The sequence below is a fragment of the Ochotona curzoniae genome, unplaced genomic scaffold (assembly GCF_017591425.1).
Source record: "Ochotona curzoniae isolate NIBS_2020 unplaced genomic scaffold, NIBS_Ocur_1.0 contig_1, whole genome shotgun sequence".
Lineage (NCBI taxonomy): Eukaryota > Metazoa > Chordata > Mammalia > Lagomorpha > Ochotonidae > Ochotona > Ochotona curzoniae.
The window spans coordinates 46,457,038-46,477,898 of record NW_024464918.1 but is presented as its reverse complement, the minus strand read 5'-3'; the positions used below and the strand labels follow the sequence as shown (position 1 = coordinate 46,477,898).

Sequence of the window (20,861 nt, the reverse complement as noted above, 5' to 3'; positions counted from 1 at the left end):
TCAAGGCTCCTGGGGTGGGGCTGGGGACACGAGGCCACAGGTAGAGTTGCCTATCACAACCCCACTGCCTCTGGGGGTGCCTGAAGCTCCAAGCTGCCCTGTCCCCCGCACAGCAGCTCCGGGAGTGAGTCCAGCTCAGATGCTGGCTGGGCTGAGTCTGTGTCCCCATGCGCATGTAGGGGCCCGGGAATTGGTGCTGAGAGCACGTGTCCATAAGGCCTGGAGTGTCACTCACCAGGCTGAACTGGCTGTGGTGGTCCTTGTGTGCTGCTGGCAGGATGGTCACTGGGCAGTGCCCTGGCTTGGCAACCCTCTCGGTGTCTCTAGGCCGCATGGGCACAATGACTGCTCAGACTGTGTCTGTAGACACAATAACCGCTGCAAGCCAGCAAAAGGAGCGGGATTGCCCCGAGGGAGAGTGGTCCTCAGAGCTGTGAGTGCTCAGCTCACTCCCTGGTCCCCAGTGCCTTCTGGGGAGACAGAGCATGATGTGACTGTCGGGGGACATGAGGCGGGGGACCTGGGGACCGTCTCCCTGTAGACTAATTATGCTCTGCCTGGGAGGAGCACCACGGCCTGCTTGTGCGCAAAGCCGGGGACCTGGGGGCCGTCTCCCTGTAGAGTAATGACGCTCTGTATCACGGCTTGCTTGTGCAGGGTCAGCAGCTTTAGGCTTTTATGGAGAAAACAGGGATGAGGCAGTGTTTATTCATGGGATGCCGACTGTTTTTGTGGAAAAAGTATGCTTCTTCACACAGTGAATGAAAAGCCACGTGGTAAATTGCCGCAGAGCTGTTTGAGAGTGTGAGTCAAGTTGCTATCAAGTTCCAGAATCTCCCATGCCCCGTGGCCGCATGCCCCCATGGGTAACCTGTACCCGCTCTGTGTTAGCATGCCCCCATGGGTAACCTGTACCCGCTCTGTGTTCGCATGCCCCATGGGTAACCTGTACCCTCTCTGTGGCCGCATGCCCCCATGGGTAACCTGTACCCTCTCTGTGGCCGCATGCCCCCATGGGTAACCTGTACCCGCTCTGTGTTCGCATGCCCCCATGGGTAACCTGTACCCGCTCTGTGGCTGCATGCCCCCGATGGGTAACCTGTACCCTCTCTGTGGCCGCATGCCCCCGATGGGTAACCTGTACCCGCTCTGTGTTCACATGCCCCCGATGGGTAACCTGTACCTGTTCTGTGGTCGCTTCCCACCTGCTGACTCATCCTATCCGTGGTGACCAGTGCTGACTGTGTCTGCGGATTCACCTGCCTGAGGTGTCACTAGACTTGCTAGACTTGCGATGGAGTCGTGCACCGTGGGGCCTTCATGTCTGGCCGTTGGCTTCTGTGTAGTGCCAGTTGTGGCATGAGGTGAGTGGCCGTCTGCTCTGTAGCTTGCTGTGAACGGGGCTGCTGTGGGCATCTACTCTAAGTCCTCTGAGTGCCCACTTGGGGTGCACGTGCCAATCTCACTGCAATTCCAGGGTTAAATGGTTGTGCACGGATTAGTCATACTCCTCTCCACACCTACGCGTGATGAGGAACCCAGGTTCTCCCCATCACTGCCAGGGCCTGTTGTGTGTACTTTCCAGGGCAGTAGTGTCGGGGTGAGGGGTGGGAGGGAGTGGAATTTCACTGTTCTGATCAGCATTCCCTTCGCGACTGATATGGTATTAGGCCATGTGACCTGCTATTGAGTACTTCCTTTCTTTGGAGAAACATCTGTGTAACACATTAAAAGATTTTTTTTTTTTTGCTTACTTTTATTTGAAAGTCAGATTTACAGAGAGAAGGAGAGACAGAGAAAGATGTTCCATCTACTGGTTCATTCCCCAAATGACCACAACAGTTGTAGCTGGACTAGTGCGAGGCCAGGAGCCAGGAGCCTCTTGTTCTCCTACGCAGGAACAGGGTCCCCAGGCTTTGGGTCCTCCACTGCTTTCCCAGGCACATTAGTGGAGAGCTGGATGGGAAGTGGAGCAGCCAGAACTGGTACCTTTATGGGATGCTGGTGGGGGCTTAGGTTGCTACGCCACGGTGCTGGCCCCTGGCAGCAGTGTTTTGAGCTGTGTTTGTGTGGGAAGCCAGGTGCAGTAGCTGATCCTCCTTTTGGCATTGTGAAGTCAGTGGGTGCCTGTGTGTGTCTATGGTGCAGACAGATAAAGTAGGCCCAGGTTTGTTGCTATCTACCTGCTTCTACTCTTGTCCTCACTTTCTCGGCTTTCTACACAAGGCCCACCAGTGGTCAGTGCTCACCAATGGTCAGCTCAGCAGTGGTCAGCGCCTAGCAGTAGTCAGCACCCAGCAGTGGTCAGCAACCAGCAGCAGTCAGCACCCACCAGCGGTCAGCACCCACTAGTGGCAGCGCCCAGCAGTGGTCAGCACCCACTAATGCTCAGCGTACAGCAGCAGTCAGCACCCATTGCTTCCTTGCCTTTTGGCTAAGATCAAGTGTAGCAGTTAACACCCAGCAGTGGTCAGCACCCACCAGTGGTCAATGCCCATAAGTGGGCAGTGCCCACCAATAATCAGAGAACAGTGAGAGGCCAGGGGAGTGGAGAACATCTGTGCCTGCTTGGAGAGGTGGAGCCTATACTAGCTGCTGGGTAGACCAGGGGAACTCCAAACAGAAGGGTGTCCTGGTGGGGGCCCCAGAAGGCTTGTGTGAATTAGGGGTGCCCTGGCCAGGTCCAAGGGGGTATGTGGCTCTGCTCTTCTTCATGTCTGCTTCTCATGCGTGTGATCAATGTGGCCTGCGGGCATTGTCACTGGGGGTGAAGGAGTCGGGCTGTGGACCCTGTGGTCTACTGGGTGTTGTTGAGGCTGTGGAAACCCAGCTGCCCACTGGGCCAGCTAATCCGCCACGGGCCTGGGCTCTCCAGCTTATCTCTGGGGCCAGCTGGGGCTGTGGCTGCCGTGGGCGGTGCTGGGAAGGAAGTCAGCAGGGCGGTGGGCAGGTCCTTGGGGCTGCAGCCACCCTGAGTGTTAGCAGGAAGAGTGGGGCCTTCTCTGCACGCCTACCTCTGTGCCCAAGCCCGGGCTCTTGTGTTCCTGTCCTCACCCTGACCTCCTCCCTTTGTGTCGGTCAGCGCTGGAAGGACAGTGACACTGGGCTGGGCGCTGGTGTCCAAAGTCACACAAAGACACCTTGATTCCTTGCTTCTGTTTTTCCCAAGAAATGGCTCTCTCTCCGACAGTTTGCAAGGCAGTAGGATGTGGGGGGGCAAGGAGTCTGGGTCTCAGACCTCTGAGGAGTAGGTGAGACCCCACCTGTCCAGTCTCACTGCTGGAAATGGCATGGTGGGCAAGGGAGCAGTTCTGTGGCCTTCATCCTGAGGCTCCTGCCCACACATGTACACACGTACACACATGTGCTCCCACACCCACATGCACAGTTTTCTGGCCCCTCTCCTCCCTCCTGCAACGGTTCCCGCCTCCTCTGCTGAGCCCGCCCCCTGGCAGCGTGGTTGGGTGGCCTGGGCCTGTGGTCAGAGCTGCGTCAGGCCCTAGGCACTGCGCCTGTGAGGGTAGTCCCAAGCCCAGTCAGGTCATCTGCACCACCCAGGCCACCTTGGAGGATGGGAAATAACCTCCGGTGAGTGCCAGCCTGGGCAGCATGGGCTTGCGGGAGAGAACCTGAGACACTTGCCTGGGTGGGAGGGATAAGAGCAGCCGGTGTGTGGACGGTGGTGGGTGGCCAGGGCGTGGTGTCGGGTGGGTATTGCTGCTTGCACTGTCCTCAGGCGGGGGCGATTTGGGTCTAGCTGCACATTCTCCATTTGACTCCAATACCCGGCTGCTATCTCTGGAACTTTCCTGCTCCCTCTTGTCCTCGTTGGACGCAGGGCTCGCTTCAGGGCGTCAGCATGAGGGTGAGGGTGCCCCCCCAAGGTGCGTTGCAGCGCCTGCTGGGGTGCTTCCATTGCACAGAGCAGGTCCCATGCTGCTGAATCAGAAAGGCTGGCTGAACTGTCTCCCCAGCCCCTCCCGACCACACAGGTCTGCCCACGGCAAGACTCTGCTCTGTGCCCCTACGGCCCTGGGTCCTCGAGGACACTTATCCCCAGGAATGACATGGCTTGGATTTTAATAAATTGTTTATTAATGTGAAAGGTAGAGCTGCAGAGAGAGGGTTAGAAAGAGGGAGAGAGGGAGAAAAGGATAGAAAGAGACAGACAGAGAGAGGGAGATGGGGAGAGAGAGAGAAAGAGGGAGAGAGAAAGGGAGAAATGAAAGTGGGGGAGAGAAAGAGAAAGAGTAAAGAGAGAGGCAGTAGGGACATCTTTCACCCACTGGTTCAACAGCTTGGGCTGGGCCAAGCTGAGATCAGGAGCCAGTTCTCCCACAGGGCCGCAGAGGCTCAAGAGCTTGAACCGTTGTCTGCTGCTTTGCCAGGTGCAGCAGCAGGCAGCTGGATGGGAGACAGAGCTGCTGGGACTCAAACTGGGTGCTCTGATGCAGGATGCTGGTGGCTCGAGTGGCAGTTTAGCCCGCTGCACCTCAACCTTGCTTGTGTGTCAGATTGCAGGATCTCAGACACTGTTTAGTCACTCCCTTCCTTTTAAATTGATTCTTGTACTAAGCTGTATTTGCTTATCTGGAAAGAGTTACAAATAGAAAGTTACAGAGAAAGGAGGAAAAGGAGAGACTGTGCATATGCTAGTTTGCTTCCTAGCTGGCTGCAATGGCTGAGGCCGCACTAGGCTTAAGCCAAGAGCTTCTGCGTCTCTTTCATGGGTACAGTGTCCCAAGACTTTGGGCCATCCTCTGCTGCTTTTCCAGGTGCATCAGCAGGCAACTGGATGGGAAATGGAGCAGTCAGGACTTGAGCTGGCCCCCATATGGGATGCTGGTGCTGCAGGTAGTAGTTTAAACCCCTATGCTACAGCACTGGACCAGTCATTCTCTTCTTGTCTTCTTGTCCTCTGGGCCTTGTCTTCGCCATCCTGCTCAGCTGCCAGGCTCTGACTCAGTGTCCCCTGGCCAGCAGGGAGCTCTCAGGTGCCCTGGGGAGCTCAGCGTGGAGCTGCATGTGTGAAATGGTCAGTGAGGTGCCATCTCCTGGTAGACACCATGCTCCTCTCAGCTCTACCACTGCAAGCCTTGCTCCTGGCCAACAGCCTCTGGCTCCAGCACTCTTGGTCTCCGCCCTGCATATCCCGGTCCCTGCCGTGTCCTCCTGCTGCTGGCGGTCACTCTCTCTGCCCTGCACGCCCTGAATGCCCTGGTCCTCGCCATGTCCTCCTGCTGCTGGTGGTTACTCTCTCTGCCCTGCATGCCCTGATCCCTGCTATGCCCTCTTGCTGCTGGCGGTCACTGTGTCTGCCCTGGTCCCTGCTGTGTCCTCCTGCTGCTGGTGGTCACTCTCTCTGCCCTGCATGCCCTGATCCCTGTTATGCCCTCTTGCTGCTGGCGGTCACTCTCTCTCTGCCCTGGTCCTCACCATGTCCTCCTGCTGCTGGCGGTCACTCTCTGCCCTGGTCCCCACTGTGTCCTGCTGCTGGCGGTCACTCTCTCTGTCCTGGTCCCTGCTGTGTCCTCCTGCTGCTGGTGGTCACTCTCTCTGTCCTGCATGCCCTGATCCCTGTTATGCCCTCTTGCTGCTGGCGGTCACTCTCTCTCTGCCCTGGTCCTCACCATGTCCTCCTGCTGCTGGCGGTCACTCTCTGCCCTGGTCCCCACTGTGTCCTGCTGCTGGCGGTCACTCTCTCTGTCCTGGTCCCTGCTGTGTCCTCCTGCTGCTGGTGGTCACTCTTTCTGTCCTGCATGCCCTGGTCCCCGCTGTGTCCTCCTGATGCTGGCGGTCACTCTCTCTGCTCTGGTCCCTGCCGTGTCCTCCTGCTGCCAGGGTTGGGCTTTCAGTTTCTTTGATTCCCGTGCTTGTGGCCTACCCTCTGAGATGGTGGTGGGGAGCTTGGTCCTGTGTGCAGCACTGCCGTGGAGATTCTGAGTGTTTTCTGGTCTTCGCAACTCTGCTGTAAGGCCCAGGTGCTCTGGGGAGCAGTGACACCTCTCCATCAAGCCCTGGGAGCAGAGGCTGCAGTTGGAGCTGCTCAGTTCTGGCTGTTCCCTCCCCACACTCTTGACCACTTCCCTGGTAGCTGTCCCCTCTCTGGAGGAAGCCGTGGGCCTGCCTCCCTCACAGAGGGACAGCGTGGAGGACTGGAGCAGGATCCAAGGACATTTATACTTGGCTGGGAGGTGGGACAGAGACAGAGTCTGGTGGTTGTAACCAGCAAGGATGCCTCATTGTTCTGTCCCAGGCCTCTCCTACACCCACTGCACTAGGCAGCCCGTCACTGGCTTAGGTCTGTTCTGGAGGATTTCTTCCAGCTCCTGTTGTCAGGTGAAGGAGCCAGGCTGACCAGCTTCAGGCTGCTGGCATCGGGCGGCAGGGAGCCACAGAGCCACCAGCCTGGGCTGTTCTGCATGGCTGTGGTTGCAGCCTCCCTGTGGCTGTCCCAACATACACCTGGTGCTCCCCACATGTTGTTGAGCTCAAGAAGGCAAGAGGCTTTCAGAGCTCGGAGAGAAGGACCACGACAACAGCATGTAGCTGACAACGTGCACTTCTGCATCATGTCCACCAGGCCAAATGCCCAAGTGACAAGCACACATGCTTTCAGCCCTGGACAGCCCTGGTCAGCCCTCGAAGCCATGGATAGCCCTGGTCAGCCTTGGTCAGCCTTGGTCAGCCCTGGAAGCCCTGATCAGCCCTGATCAGCCTTGGTCAACCCTGATCAGCCTTGGTCTGCCCTGATCAGCCCTGGACAGCCTTGGTCATCTTTGGTCAGCCTTGGCCAGTGTTTTCTTAACCAAGTTTTGAAAACATTTTTTAAAAGAATTGAGCAAAGCCAGCTTTCTTTTCAGAATTAAAGTGCAGAACAAATGGGAACATTTATGGGATACAAGCTTCATAAGTGACTTCCACAAACAGTGCAGTCTTAGGTTTTTAAGGCCTTTCTTTTACCTTTATTCCCAGTTATGCCAATGACACAGCAACCTTTTTAATGGTAACTAAACTTGTGGATTATACGTGGATAGGTGTGGGGCTCTCAGGTGTCTGAACATCCTAGGGTCTCTGTGATTGGCTTTTCGGAGATGACAGGTAAAGGGAGAAAACCAGGGCAGCCCACATCCCTCTGGTCATAGGTACCCAGAGCTGCCATGTACCAGTACTGAGTGGCCACCTTGGAAGCATGGCTGGTCTGTGGGGTAGGACTCGGCTCCTATCTGAGCAAAGATACCAGATGAGGGAGGGTGGGAATCCAGCCTGGAGGGGAATTTGTGCAACCGTGCAGATGAGGGAGGGAGAGAGGGAGGGGGGGAAGGATGGAGGGAGGGAGGGATGGACAGATGGAGGGAGGGAGGGTCCCCGCCTGGAGGGGAATCTGTCCATCCCTGCAGAGGGGAAGAGATGGAAGGAGGTAAGGATGGAGGGAGGGAAGGATGGAGGGAGGGAAGGATGGAGGAAGGGAGGGATGGACAGATGGAGGGAGGGTCCCCGCCTGGAGGGGGATCTGTTCATCCCTGCATTGGGCCCAGCAGGTGTGTTTGGAGCCACGCCCAGTGCTGGACACTGGATGGGACCTCTGAGGCTGGGTCAGGGGTTGGGGAGGGACACTTCATGTGGAACAGGCTTCTGAGGCTTGTGTCCTTCATTCTCTGTTGCTAATGTTAACGAGCAGGCTGGGCTGGCACCGGTGGCTTCGCTCCTCATGGAGGGAGCTGGAAGAACAGGGGCGTGCTCAATTCCCTTGCTTGGTGTGCCTTCAGAGAGTGGCCACAAGCTCCTCCCCTGTGTGTTTCCATCCAGCTGCCTGGGAAGGAACCGGAGGAAGCGCAGGGAGTCTGGCCCTGGCGGGACGAGAGAGCGGTAAGAGAAGGACGCCTGTCTCCTGCAGGGTGTGCCCCTGGGCCTCAGCCCCCCTTCCCACCCTCTCCCCCCAACCCCGGCCTCAGGCCCCTCTGGGAGTACACACTGTTTGCCTGTGTAGACGCTGCCCCCTCACCCCTCCTCCTGAGCAGCCATCCAGACCTGGCTGTGCCTCAGATCCTGAAAAACTCCAGGGCATCCAGCACCAGGCCTTGCTCCTCCCTGGAGTCTGCAGGCCCTGCTCACTGCTCTCCCAGCATCCTTGTTATGGCCAGACACTTGCTCTCCAGGGTGTCTGGGGAGCCCTGCCCAGGTGTCTCCAGCCCCACCCTGCCTACACCGGCTGTGTTGTCATGGTCCCTCAGGCTGTCTCCCTTGCCAGGCCTCAGGCATGGAAAGCATTGGGTACCGGGATGCTGGTTCTTTGTTGGATGGGTAATGTGCCCTGCTGTGTTTTCTGGCTACGAGCTGGTCAGTTCTGCTTCTCCTCCTTGTTGATGGTTTTGTCTCCAGGTCCTGGTTTCTGTGCAGGATGGACTATCCATGGGCAGGGCTGAGGGTAGCCTGCTTCTGGGAGGGGCACTGCTGTCGACCTGGGATCCCGGAACCTGCTGCTGGGAGGGGGTGCTACCAGCGGCCCCCAAGCCTGGGTTGCTTGTGGCCTCTGAGTCAGGCACTCACTCACGGCATCAGCAGGTTCTTACTGAGTGTTTGCTCCATTATGTCTGAAATGAGGTCTGCACCAGATGTGCCAATTCCTTCCTGTTAAAGAACCAAGACCAAACAGTTAGCGTAGGAGGGAGTCCTGTGCTGCGAGTGGCCTGAGGCAGTCAGCTGGGCCGGGGCTGAGTGACTGTCCCTGAAGTTCTGTGTGTGGGTTCACGGGGGAGTGAGAGGTGACTGTGCAGGTGGTTAACTTCACAGCACAGGGGCTTTCTTTTCTTTTCTTTCTTTCTTTCTTTTTTTTTTTTTTTTTAACAAATGAAACCTCTTTCTTTTTCTTTCTTTCTTTCTTTCTCTCTCTCTCTGTCTCTCTCTCTTTCTGTCTTTTTTTTCTAAATTTCCTTTTTTTTTTTAAATTGGAAAGGCACATTTATAGAGAGAAGGAGACACAAAAATTTTCTATCCACTGGTTCACTCTTTTAATGTTTGCACAGCTGGAGCTGAGCCAATCTGAAGTCAGGAGCTTCTTCCCGGTCTCTCACATGGGTGCAGGGTCCCAAGACTTTGGGCCATCCTCTACTGCTTTCCTAGGCCACCAGCAGGGAGCTGAATGGGAAGTGGAGCAGCTGGGACATGAACCTGTGTCCATATGGGATCCTGGTGCTTGCAGGGGGGAAGGATTACCCAATTGAGACATTGTGCACGGCCCACAGCATGGGGCTGTTTGAATAGAGCTATTATTTGCCTCTTTTCCCGAGTCATATTTGGCTATTTTTACCCAAATATTGTCCAGTTCATAACTTGAAATGTAGTAACAGGAAAGATGAACTTCAAGATATTTAACTTTCAGAGTTTGGGGTGTGGATGTGCAATGACCTCCGCCCGCAGTCTCAGCGTGGCTGGCTGGCTGCACACGCACGCAGCCGTGTGACTGCCAGCACAGAAGATAGGGAGCAGTCCCGCCACCGCTCAGCCACCACCGATCTGATTTCCGTTGGGCCTTTTTTCCGAGACGTCATAGTCTGCCTTTATCTTTATTACATCCTTAATTTTTTTTTTTTTAGTTTTAGAAATTGTTGCTATTTTACTAATTTGTGTGCAAAACTTATTTTTGGAGCTTTCAAGTTTTCTTGCTTAAGAATGGGAACATTTAAGTGGTTGAAGTTCTGGCTCTGTGCATTTTTTCTGGAATCTGTGGGCTGTGGAACTTGCCAACCTTTTGCGTTTTCTTGGATAGAAGTGGTTTTTAATTTCAGACATTGTTCTAAGTCCTACATGCCATTTTGGTTTTAATTGTCGCTGGTATCTGTGGTCTGTAATATTTCTGAGCTGTGGATTTCACTAGTCTTTGTTGTCACATATGTTAACTCTGCGACAAGCACGTTGCACTCTTTGGATGCTGGTGTCTTCGGTAAGTCGCTGTAACCACAGACAGGACGTGGGGCCCGGTGGTCAGGACACGCCTGGGTGGCTGAGTGGCTAGCGAAGACCCACACCCATGAGGGCCACAGGTGAAACCTCATAATTTTCAAGTGTTTTGTTACAGACAAACAGTTTTCTTTTTAAGATTTACTTTATTTCAAAGTCAGAGTTATAGAGACAAGGGGGAGAGAGAGAGATTTTCTATTAGGGTCACTCCCTAAATGTCTGAATAGCCAGAGCTCAGCTGATCCAAAGCCAGGAGCCAGGAGCCAGGAGCTTCTTCCAGACTTTACAATTTTGTAAGGCTTTGGGTAGTCCTCCACTGCTTTCCCAGGCCACCGGCAGGGAGCAGATGGGAAGGGGAGCAGCTGGGCCATGAGCTGATGTCCATAAGGGATGTCAGTGCTGCAGATGGAGGATTCGCTTGATACGCCATGGTGCTGGCCCACGGTTTCAGAAAGTCTGCCTTTATTTTTCCAGATAGTTTTCAGATGGTGGACTGACCTGCTGTTTCCGTGAGTCCCTTTCATGCTCTGTTCCTTAGGTTCATGTCACTCTGTTCCGTGGTGGCAGTGTCTGTGGGTTTTAGTTTGTATGAGGACCCACGGGGTAGGGGATGGTGGCTGTGAGAGCCCGCAGGCTGAGCTGGACAGGGCTGTCCCATCCCCGCAGGCCAGCTGCGCCAGCTGTAGGGTTTTTGTAACCAAGTGATAGAGATGCGCTTAGCTGACATTCCGTAATCCTACCAGCTGGGAAAGCTGGACTCAAGCTGATGGCTGCTTGGAGCACCATGACAGCTGCGTCCTGCATTCTCTGTGAGGTAGGCTGGCAATTTAGCAGTTCCTTAATTTCATGATATGGGTATGCAGAATTTATTCTCCACTTTTTGTTCTTCTCCAGATTATTGTGGTCTCCTGGAATGGGCTGGAGCAGGCAAGGTCTTACTTGTGAGATGGTTTAACATTCTTGTTGTAGCAAGGATCCAAGCGCTTTCTGCCGTGTGTTTTCAGTGGCTGAGACCCTCAGCCATCCCACATTGCTGTCTTTTCTTGTAGGCAAGAAGGGTCTGCGTCTGAAGGAGACCTTCAAGGCCCAGGTAAGGAAACAAGTTCCTGCTCTGCTGAGTTTCACATCAGTGTGAATATCTGGGTCATCAGAGGTAGCAGGGGCCAGAGCATGTCTCACTATACTGTGATGCTTGTATAGGATTTATTTCAATTCACACACAGGAAGCTGCTCTTGGCAGCCATGTTCAGATTTAATTTAATGTTGGTGTTTGAAGCCTGCTGCAGGGACTGGTGTGTTTTCTTTGTTTGAGAATTTGCAGTTACACCAGTATTTCTGTGTATTAATCTTGTAACAGCTCAAACTAGATGATGACTAGCCATGGCCCTCCCTGAGAGCAGATGGACCCAAGGGAGGTACTTGGTTGTTCATCTTTGTCCCAGCTTCATTGAGCAATCATTGACAGAAAGAAACTGTGCATATTCAGGTGCATGCTGAAATGGCTTGATGTATACATATGTTATGTAATGGCCACATGTAATCAAATTCATCAGCATATGTATCATGACACACAGTCATTGTGTGTGTGTGGCAGAGAGAGAGAGAGAGGCAGTGAGGGGGAGGGAGAGAGGGGAGAGAAAGCTGCTGAAGCATATGATGCCATGTGCACATCAGGTCCCCAGGACCCGCTCATCTTTCCATCTTTCCCAGACTTTTGTGTTTTTTGGAAGGGTTAGAGCTTTCATTTGGGATGAGTTAGCACTTGCCTGTACGGCTTCATCCTGGCTCCACTCCATGCTGACTCAGCCCCTCTTACTTCATCCTGCAGGTGAAGAAGCTGCAGCCGTATCTAACCAGGTAGTTCAACAAGCCTGACAACAAGTCAGAAAGAAAAGCCGCCTTCCCTCCATCTGTTAGAGTCATCGCAACATGGATGTGTTTGTGTTGTCATCCTACAACTGCTGAATAGATCTGGATTTTTAATTTTAATTGAGAGGGAGGCATGAGAAGGAACATGGAGAGAGAGAGAGAGAAAGAGAGATCTCTATCAGTCACTTCATTCCGCAAATGTGCTGCACAGCTAGGGCTGGGTCAGAAGCTCCATCAGGGCCTCCCACGTGGGTGCTGGCCAAGGACCTGGGCCTCCCATGTGGGTGCTGGCCAAGGACCTGGGCCTCCCATGAGGGTGCTGGCCGAGGACCTGGGCCTCCCATGAGGGTGCTGGCCGAGGACCTGGGCCTCCCATGAGGGTGCTGGCCGAGGACCTGGGCCTCCCATGAGGGTGCTGGCCGAGGACCTGGGCCTCCCATGAGGGTGCTGGCGGAGGATCTGGGCCTCCCATGAGGGTGCTGGCTGAGGACCTGGGCCTCCCATGAGGGTGCTGGCGGAGGACCTGGGCCTCCCATGAGGGTGCTGGCGGAGGACCTGGGCCTCCCATGAGGGTGCTGGCTGAGGACCTGGGCCTCCCATGAGGGTGCTGGCGGAGGACCTGGGCCTCCCATGAGGGTGCTGGCTGAGGACCTGGGCCTCCCATGAGGGTGCTGGCGGAGGATCTGGGTCTGGTGTCACTGCTTTCCCAGGTGCAGGAGCAGGAGCTGCCTGGCTGGCCTTGCTGTCTGAGCTGGCTTTGCTGTGGGGTTGGCCCTGGCAGTCTCGTATCATTTTTCTTTGCTTTCTTTCTGTGCAATCACAGCTTTGTTTAAGCTCTGACTTTCATCATCAGCCATTCCCTAGCAGGGTTTGCTGCTGAGTCTTGCGTCCTTGCTTTGTACAGCCTTGTTGCCTAATGTTCTCAGTAGATGTGGCCTGGAGCAAGGACTGCTTCTCTGAAGGAAAGCTCCCTCTATAAACAGTGAGTGAGTAGTGGCTTGGATCTATGAAGGGTCTTAAAGAAGTTGATGGAAAATGTGCTGTGAAAAGTCTGTGCCCAAATTTTACATTTTTACACATATATAAGCGTCTATTTTCAATCCAAGTTCCAGAGTCTTTTTCAAAGCACCCTTGTATGCTGTTTATATGGGGTCTTAAGTCCTTATGGCTTGGACAAGGACCTTAGAAAATATTTGCATTTTTTTGGAATGGCTGGCAGAGGATGGAGTTCCAAGTTACAGTGTTACAGGGCTCCGTGATTGAGCCCAGGGGCACTATAACCGAGTGCAGGCCATGGCCGAGGGCTGAGGGTGGGCACCGAGATCCGGTGTCGCTGAGCTTGGGCCTGGGTCTTTCTCCCCTTGTGCTTGGCAGGAGTGTGACAACGGCAGCGGCTCAGAAGTGTGCTACACTGTCATTAATCACGCCCCTCGGAGGTCCTCGCTCAACTCCAATGATGACGGCGGCTATGAGAACGTGGAGGCCGCCTCCCGGAGAGTGAGGCCGCCCCGGGAGGGCTCGGAGACCGAGTACACGCTCCTGAGGACAGCCGCCCTCGGACCCTCCTCCTACAGCACTGAGCCCGACTACGAAGTTGTGCTCCCGCACTAGCAGCCCACCTGTCTCCTACACAGATGGGGTGCAGATGGGCAGCCTCGGGACACGTCTTCTCTCTCAGAAGCCCCTGGAGCATTCATCTCTGGCCAGAGACTGTGTGTTCTGCCGTAGGTTTTATTCTACCACTGTCAGCAGCTCTTGGGTGAGGCGGCTCTGCTTTGGTTGAAATGATGCTCCAGAGAGAGGCCCAAGACCTACCCAGGGCAGCAAGGGCACACACGTGTGTCTTGGGGTCCTGGCTCCAAATGTCAGCATCTCCAGGGACCTAACTCCTCTTTGAGGTGGGACTAACTCAGTACATTCAGCAATGTCAGACTAGCGACCAGACCCCTCAGTAGATGCATCACTGTCGCTTTTCTCTGTGTCCTGAGAATCTAGCTCACAAGCTGGGGTGGGGATTAAAGAACTGACAAGAAGAGGAACCGAATGTGTCACCAAGAAGAAACCATGAGAGGTTGCCTGCTCTGCTTTTCTGTCCAACAGTAAATTGTAGGATTCTCTTCAATGATTAGTCAAAAACATTGCTTAAAGTTGTGTTTACAACAAACCGGTTCATACCTGTGTATTTCTTTGAGGTAGTTCTAAATGGCTCACTTGCTTGTGTACAAGTTTTGCCCAAGTCTGGTGCTTCCTTGTGCTGATGGCAACATGTAGAAATCCTGTAGTTCTGGAAAACTCATCCTGTCCAAAGTATACGAGTAGAAATCAGCCAACTTTGGGAAAATGATGGAATTATTGACTTTTGTGCTTTTGTAGCCACTTTTGATATATAACACATATAATACTTAACATTCATGGATTATGGCATGCTTAGCATCGACACAGAATTTTTTGGGGCCTGGCTCCCATCTCTGCTCTCACCCACTCGGTGTGACTGGGAACTGGGCTGTTTATCTCTTCCTCCACCTGTCTTGTGGGCTGTGGAAATGGCATCCACACCGGACAGGGAATGGCCGGGTCAGGCACCGTCCCCTCCCATGCTGTTCCTACATCCTTATGTGCACTAGCATGTGCTCACAAACAGCCCAGACCTTGTGTTGAGATATACAAATGGGATCAACTGTTCAAAAATGCTTGGGCCTGGCGGCGTGGCCTCGCGGCTAAAGTCCTCGCCTTGAATGTGCCAGGATCCCATATAGGTGCCGGTTCTAATCCTGGCAGCTCCACTTCCCATCCAGCTTCCTGCTTGTGGCCTGGGAAAGCAGTCGAGGACAGCCCAAAGCCTTGGAACCCGCACCCGTGTGGGAGACCAAGAAGTTCCTGGATCCTGGCTTTGGATCGGCATAGCATCGGCCGTTGCGCTCACTTGGGGAGTGAATCATCGGATGGAAGATCTTCCTCCCTGTCTCTCCTCCTCTCTGTATATCTGACTTTCCAATAAGTAAATAAATCTTAAAAAAAAAAATGCTTGAGCACGAAAGGGACAGCTGTGCTGAAAATGGTGCCTACTCCGTCCTGGAGTTTACACATGAATAGTCCAACTCGGATCTCAGGCTTTTCACCATGTGGTGGCATCTGCTACTAGGAAAAGACTTGTTTTCAGCAAATTATCTGTGAAATTAGGCCTGCATCAATCCAGATACAGCATTTAGGGCTACATGCTTTTATTTTATTTTTGTATTAAATTGAGAAGAGCAGATATTACATTTCATCTTAGCCAAAATGTGAAGCGATTCTTTTATGTATTAAATAAAACAAGTTGCCAAGCAATGTTACATGGACCTTTACCTTGAAGGAAGTGGTATGGTTTTCCAAATTGCAAATATGTCGAGATGATATGTACAAGCAGAAATTGAATCTGCTGGGCAGTCCTGTGGCAGAGGTCACCGAGTCTCTGGTGGGGTCAGCCACCCTGGGTCCAGTGCCATGGCCTTTCAGGGTGGGAGCAAAGCCAGCCACAGGGTGCTCCTTCCGCACCAAGGGGGCACCCTGTGCCTGAACTTCCACAGGAGCTGAGAGGAAGGCCACGGTTAAGAAAGATAGAGCTTATGTCAGGATGCAGGGTTTGCACCTGTTGATTGCAGGCAAGCAAGTGAAAATGGGGACTGGGAATATTAGCAAAGCAGCATCTCTGAGAGCAGAAAGGAGTAGACATCTGGTGTATGCAGCTAATCCTCCGCCTGCAATGCCAGCATCCCATACGTGTGCTGGTTCCAGTTCTGGCTCCACTTCTCACCCAGCTCCCTGCTTATGGCCTGGGAAAGCAGTAGAGAATGGTTCAGGTCCTTGGGCCCCTGCATCCACGTGGGAGACCCGAATGAAGCTCCTGGTCCCTGGCTTTGAACGGGCTCAGCTTTGACTGTTGTGGCTATGTGGGAAATGAACCAGTGGATGGAAGATCTTTCTCTGTCTCCCCTTCCCTCTGTAACTTGGCCTTTCAAATAAAAATAACATAAATCTTAACAAAAGGGTGGGGGAGAGTAGAAAAGAGGAACAAAGAAGAAATGGTTAATCTGTCCCCCAAAACATGAAAGGGGCATTTTTCTGGTAGTGGGCAGAGTGCAGTGAGTCCCACCACGTCCTCCCTGGGGTCCAGGCCCAGCCCACCTGCTGCCTCTGTGGGCCAGGTATGCCAGGGATTCACCCAGGAGCCATCGCTCTGTGGCGGTCCACTGGTGACGCTTCTCTACTGCCCTGGGCAGGCACTGCTGCCTGCTCAGCGGGACGTGTTGGTAGTTTGAGAAGCTGTCAGGGCTGCCGTGCTCTTGGTGCATGGATCCCAAGTGCCACACAGTTGTGTCGGCGGGCATTTCCCACGGCCATACCCCGGCTCCTGCCTCAGTGCTTAACGAGTCCTCCTGTGTGTTCTACTGGGCACAGACGGTGGCCCTGGAGCCTCTGGGGTGTGTGATGCCGCATGAGCCAGTGCCTCCCAGCACACACAGTCTCCTTCCTGGGGGAGGGGGTCACTGAGGCTTCTCACCTCATTATTTCCCTGGGGCTGGAGTGTTGGGGCAGCGCATTTTCCTCCTCCTGTATAGGAGTCAGGTAAAGTGCTCGGATATTGGCGTATCATCCCTGGTTGTCCCTGGGCTGCACAGCCAGGGAGCCCCCTGCATGGCCACCCCGGGAGTCTCATACAGAGTCCCACAGCCTCCTGCCAGGAGGTAGGTAGGCTGTTGAACTCAGCCATAGAAATCTACTTTATTTTGTTTCTTTCTCTTTATTTTGGCCTTATGCCATTCTTTTCCTTTTATGCTACTAAAAAATACCAAATGCCAGAGCATGAGTGTAGCAGTTGACTTGGTTCAGGACATTCATCATTCATCTTGTGAATAGTGTGTTCTCACAGAGCAAAGCCACACCTTTAAGAAAGGAGATTTTCTTAAATATTGCACTCTGTCTAAGGTAGCAAATATCAATGCTCGTAAGTTAAATTAGATTCGCTCTGGGGGATTGGCTGTTCCGGCACTCACAGAAAGAGTTGCCAAGCTGGGCTTCATGCCAAGCCTAGAGTCCCCGCTTGCTGCCCCTTCCTGTAACGACGTACGGGAAGTGTAAGTGCATCGCTGCACTTAGACCAAATCTACAGAAACACCTCTTGCTCAAACAAGTCTTCCGCATCCCCAAAGCACCTTCCCGATGCAGCTCCTGAGGACCGCAGGCTGTCGCCGTCGTTTGCTCCGCCCATCTCCTGCGAGGTTGAGCATTTCCGCGAGGCTTTCCACTTACCCAGAGGTTTTGGAGATATACTTGCATGCGTCTTCCATTTCTCTACCTTTCTTTAGGAGGTTTTCCTGGATATAAAACGGCTGGGTCACACATTTCCTGTTTATTTTTTAATATAAAGAGAACAGATTTAAAGTAGTTCATAGATACAGTTCTAAGAACAACTACTTCCATTCTTCCCTCCATCTTTCTTTTTGCATTTTGAGATCATGTATCTTTAAATTTACAGTTGTAGTTAAGGCTTCATGCTCCACCAGGTGAAGAGTTCAACAGGTGAAAAGAAAAAAGATCAAGTTTAGTGGGATACGGGCTGGGGTGCTAGGACAAACTGGAACACAGGTTACAGCGCTAGGACCAGCAGGATCACAGGCTGGGGCGCTAGGACCTGCAGGATCACAGGCTGAGGTGCTAGGACCAGCAGGATCACAGGCTGGGGCGCTAGGACCAGCAGTCACGGAGATGTTCAACTTAGCATAGACAGTGAATGTGGCCGATTAGGTGTAGCAGCACCTCAAAGGCAGGCACCACATGTTCCCTTCCCCCCTTGATGGGAAACTGAAATTCAACAAGTAATAAAAGTGCAGAACAGAAGCAGAGGGAGATGCGCCTGGGTGTGCCAGGGTCGCTGCACAGTGTTGTACACTCTTTTCACCTGGGATTTTCTTTTTCACTCTTTTGTATAACTTGCCCAAATATTAGAGAAAATGTGTTATTTGTCTCATTAGGTCTGGTCTATTTCACTTGAGATAATAATTTCCAGTTGCATTCATTTGGTTGAAAATTTTAGGATTTCATTTTATGGCTGAGCGGTATTCCATTTTGTGCTTGTGTGTGTGTGTGTGTGTGTGGTGTCATTGTCCAGCTGACAGCTGCTGGACCTCCATGGTCGGCTGTGGATCTGGGTTGCTGTGAATGGAACTGCTGTAAACCTGTGAGTGTTGATTTCATTTCCTTGGATTCAGTCCCAGGAGTGGGATGCTGGCACTAAGGAAGATTTAGTTTTAGTTTTCCGAGGCCTCCCCACACTGTTTCCTACAACGGCTATTCCAATCTCTATTCCTACCAACAGTGTGTTAGGGTGGCTGTCACCATTGCCTCGTCCTTGTTTGCTTTTTCTGGTTCTGGGACCAGCCCTTCCAGCTGGGGTGAATGGGCTTTCTTTGCATTTCTCTGGTGGCTGACAAGAGGAGCGTTTGTCCATGTGACTGTTCAAACTGCTCTCGTGTCCTTGGGTTGTTGGTGAGTGGCAAAGCCGTCAGCTTGCACTGTCTGTGGCCTTTGGGATAAGGAAGTTTCACTTATGCCTTTTTTTTTTTTTTTAAAGGAAACTGTATGTGTGTGTGTTTTTTGTTGGATTATATTTTATTTTTAAATCAATTTCTATTTGTAAGTGTGTATTTAATTTGAAAGACAGAAGGCATAAGATAGAGACCTGCCATCTCCAAGTTCTCTGCTGGGCTGGGCCAAGTTTAGGGCCTGGAACTCCCTCCGGGGCTCCCTGACAATTTCAGCTGGAGTTGGATGGAGCCAGCACTTGAACCCAGCACTCTCATCAGGGCTGCGGGCTCTAAGAGGTGGTTCAGTCTATTGAAGGTGCCCCTAGGTTGGTGGCCCTTGGAGGTGCGGAGCCCCTGGCCAGGTGCACTTTCTTGGACACCAAGAAAGTGAAGGAAGAGGAAGCAGAATGTAGGCTTCTGTGGGCACTGGAGTGTCCTGTGGGGCCTAATGGGACCATGGCTGTTGATGACAGGAGGCAATTGGGTGGCTCGTCTAGATGGCAGGTGTCTCTCTGAGAAGCATTTGCCACTATCTGTGCTGGCTGCCAGTGGGGCTAGAACCCTCCCGTGGCCACTGAGACACACCTCTAGGAGCCCACTGTACAGCTGTCATCTGGGATGCTTGTGGGTGTTCCCCGCTCTGCAGTAGGCTCAGTCAGGGGGGTAGGAGGGCCTGGCTCTTGGCTCTCCTGTTCCCCTGGTGGGCTCTCACCCAGTGAGGAGCCATGGGGTCCTTCAGGATCCCTAGCCGTGTAGCCAAGCCAGGACTGATAGTAGTTAATGTTGTATGATGTTTACTTCATTCTAGAATGAATCGGGAAAAGGAGACATTTGCTTAGCTGTGGATGACATTGAAGAAGCAAATCTGGCCTATCTGGTCGTCTGCGGGAGGTTGCAGGGTGGCCTGCCTCGCTGGCCGTAGGAGGCAGCATTGTTGTCAGTGTTGGCCTCTCTCTGCTCTGAACACCAGAGCAAGCTGAGGCCTCTGCAGAATGTGTGATGTTTATTTAGGGAAATGGAGAGACCAGGCCGGCAGGTGTGAAGATGTGTTGTCCAGAGTAGACACAGGCTGTGCCTCCTGGGAGTCACCCCAGCCCTGGGGCATCTGTGTTGTCCACAGCTGCGCCTTGGCATTCTGGAGTGTGCCTCGCCCATGGGGCTGGTGAGCAGCAGTAATGGCAGTGAGCTGGCTGGCTTTCTCCTGCTGGGCTTTGCCGACCACCCCCGGCTGCAGAAGGTCCTCTTCCCTGTCACTCTGGCCTTGTATTTGCTCACTCTCCTGGGCAACGCTGCCATCGTGCTGGTATTCCACCTTGATTCAAAGCTTGGCACACGCCCATGTACTTCTTCCTCACCCACCTGTCCATGCTGGACCTCTGCTTCTCCAGCAGTGTAGTGCCCCAGCTGCTGGTCAGCCTGCATGATCCTCTGAGAGCTATCACCTATGGGGGCTGTGTGGTCCAGCTCTATGTGTCCCTGGCCCTGGGGTCCACGGAGTGTGTTCTGCTGGTGGTGATGTCCTATGACCGCTATGTGGCCGTCTGCCGCCCACTGCACTATGCTGTCATCATGTGTCCCCGGCTCTGCCGCCTTCTGGCGTCCCTGGCCTGGCTCAGCGGGGTGGCCACCACCCTGATCCAGTCCACCCTCACCCTGCAACTACCCTTCTGTGGGCATCGCCAAGTGGACCATTTCATCTGTGAAGTTCCTGCGCTCATCAAGCTGGCCTGTGTGGACACCACATTTAACGAGGCAGAGCTCTTCGTGGCCAGTGTCCTCTTCCTCGTGGTGCCCGTGGCACTCATCCTGGTCTCCTATGGCTGCATCGCCAGGGCGGTGCTGAAGATCCGGTCAGCCATGGGCCGACGGAAAGCCTTGGGCACCTGCTCTTCACACCTGCTGGTGGTGGTCGTCTTCTACGGCACCATCATCTTCATGTACCTGCAGCCAGCCCAGAGCAGGTCCCAGGACCAGGGCAAGTTCGTGTCCCTCTTCTACACAGTGGTGACGCCCGTGCTCAACCCACTCATCTACACCCTGCGGAACACAGAGGTGAAGGGGGCACTGAAGGCACTTCTTGGCAAGGTTTCGGGAGTGTTCACATGACTGTCAGTGTAATGATCATCTCCCTGTGGCAAAAGCAGGCTTTGCTGGCAGACTTTTGGGTCAATGTCACTTGGTTCGATACTTACCCATAGCTCTTGCGTGTATGAACCGCTGCAGGACACTTCCCTGACCTCAGCTCTGCTGTGACCGGGAACAAAGTGAGGTGTGTCACGCAGTCAGTGTACCCACTGTGGGTTTTTCTAAACACAGGACATGCTGAGCCTGACCAAGCCCTTCCTACTGGTTGCAGAGGACTCAGCCCCTTTTGGGTCCTCCCGAGGCTCTCTGCTTGGCAGGGAGATGTGAAGCTGGTTTCCCTGCTGCTTTACAGCCCCCCCTGGACTATGGAGAGATGGGCTGAGG

General features: G+C 53.5%; 3 protein-coding genes across 4 annotated transcripts in view; all 3 read left to right on the top strand.

Moving 5' to 3' along the window:
• Nucleotides 1-3,499: 3,499 nt before the first annotated feature.
• On the top strand, nt 3,500-14,241 carry GCSAML (germinal center associated signaling and motility like). Of its 2 annotated transcripts, XM_040973497.1 has the most exons (5): nt 3,500-3,588; nt 7,810-7,869; nt 11,010-11,050; nt 11,789-11,817; nt 13,204-14,241. In XM_040973497.1, exons 1-5 carry the CDS (start codon nt 3,572-3,574, stop codon nt 13,438-13,440), a joined length of 384 nt encoding a protein of 127 aa, XP_040829431.1. In that variant the 5' UTR covers nt 3,500-3,571; the 3' UTR covers nt 13,441-14,241. The 2 variants fall into 2 exon arrangements, with proteins under 2 accessions (XP_040829431.1, XP_040829441.1); XM_040973507.1 differs by lacking the exon at nt 7,810-7,869.
• LOC121152851 (olfactory receptor 5V1-like) overlaps nt 3,580-20,861 on the top strand; it is a 37,568-nt gene continuing 20,286 nt past the window's right edge. Inside the window, exons 1-3 of the mRNA XM_040975048.1 lie at nt 3,580-3,588; nt 11,010-11,050; nt 11,789-11,817. The gene's annotated coding sequence lies outside the window, so the exon portion shown is untranslated. The remainder of the gene's footprint in view (nt 3,589-11,009; nt 11,051-11,788; nt 11,818-20,861) is intronic.
• LOC121151732 (olfactory receptor 2G2-like) lies at nt 19,546-20,731 on the top strand. Its single transcript, XM_040973484.1, is given in 2 exon segments — nt 19,546-19,719; nt 19,722-20,731. Coding segments are annotated over 2 exon segments (951 nt in total). The 3' UTR covers nt 20,499-20,731.

What these genes read in the sequence shown, in the direction of transcription:
- GCSAML (XM_040973497.1), top strand. An exon ending in CCTGGCGGGACGAGAGAGCG is followed by an intron (nt 7,870 to 11,009) that starts GTAAGAGAAGGA and finishes CTTTTCTTGTAG; the next exon opens with GCAAGAAGGGTCTGCGTCTG. An exon ending in AGGAGACCTTCAAGGCCCAG is followed by an intron (nt 11,051 to 11,788) that starts GTAAGGAAACAA and finishes TTCATCCTGCAG; the next exon opens with GTGAAGAAGCTGCAGCCGTA.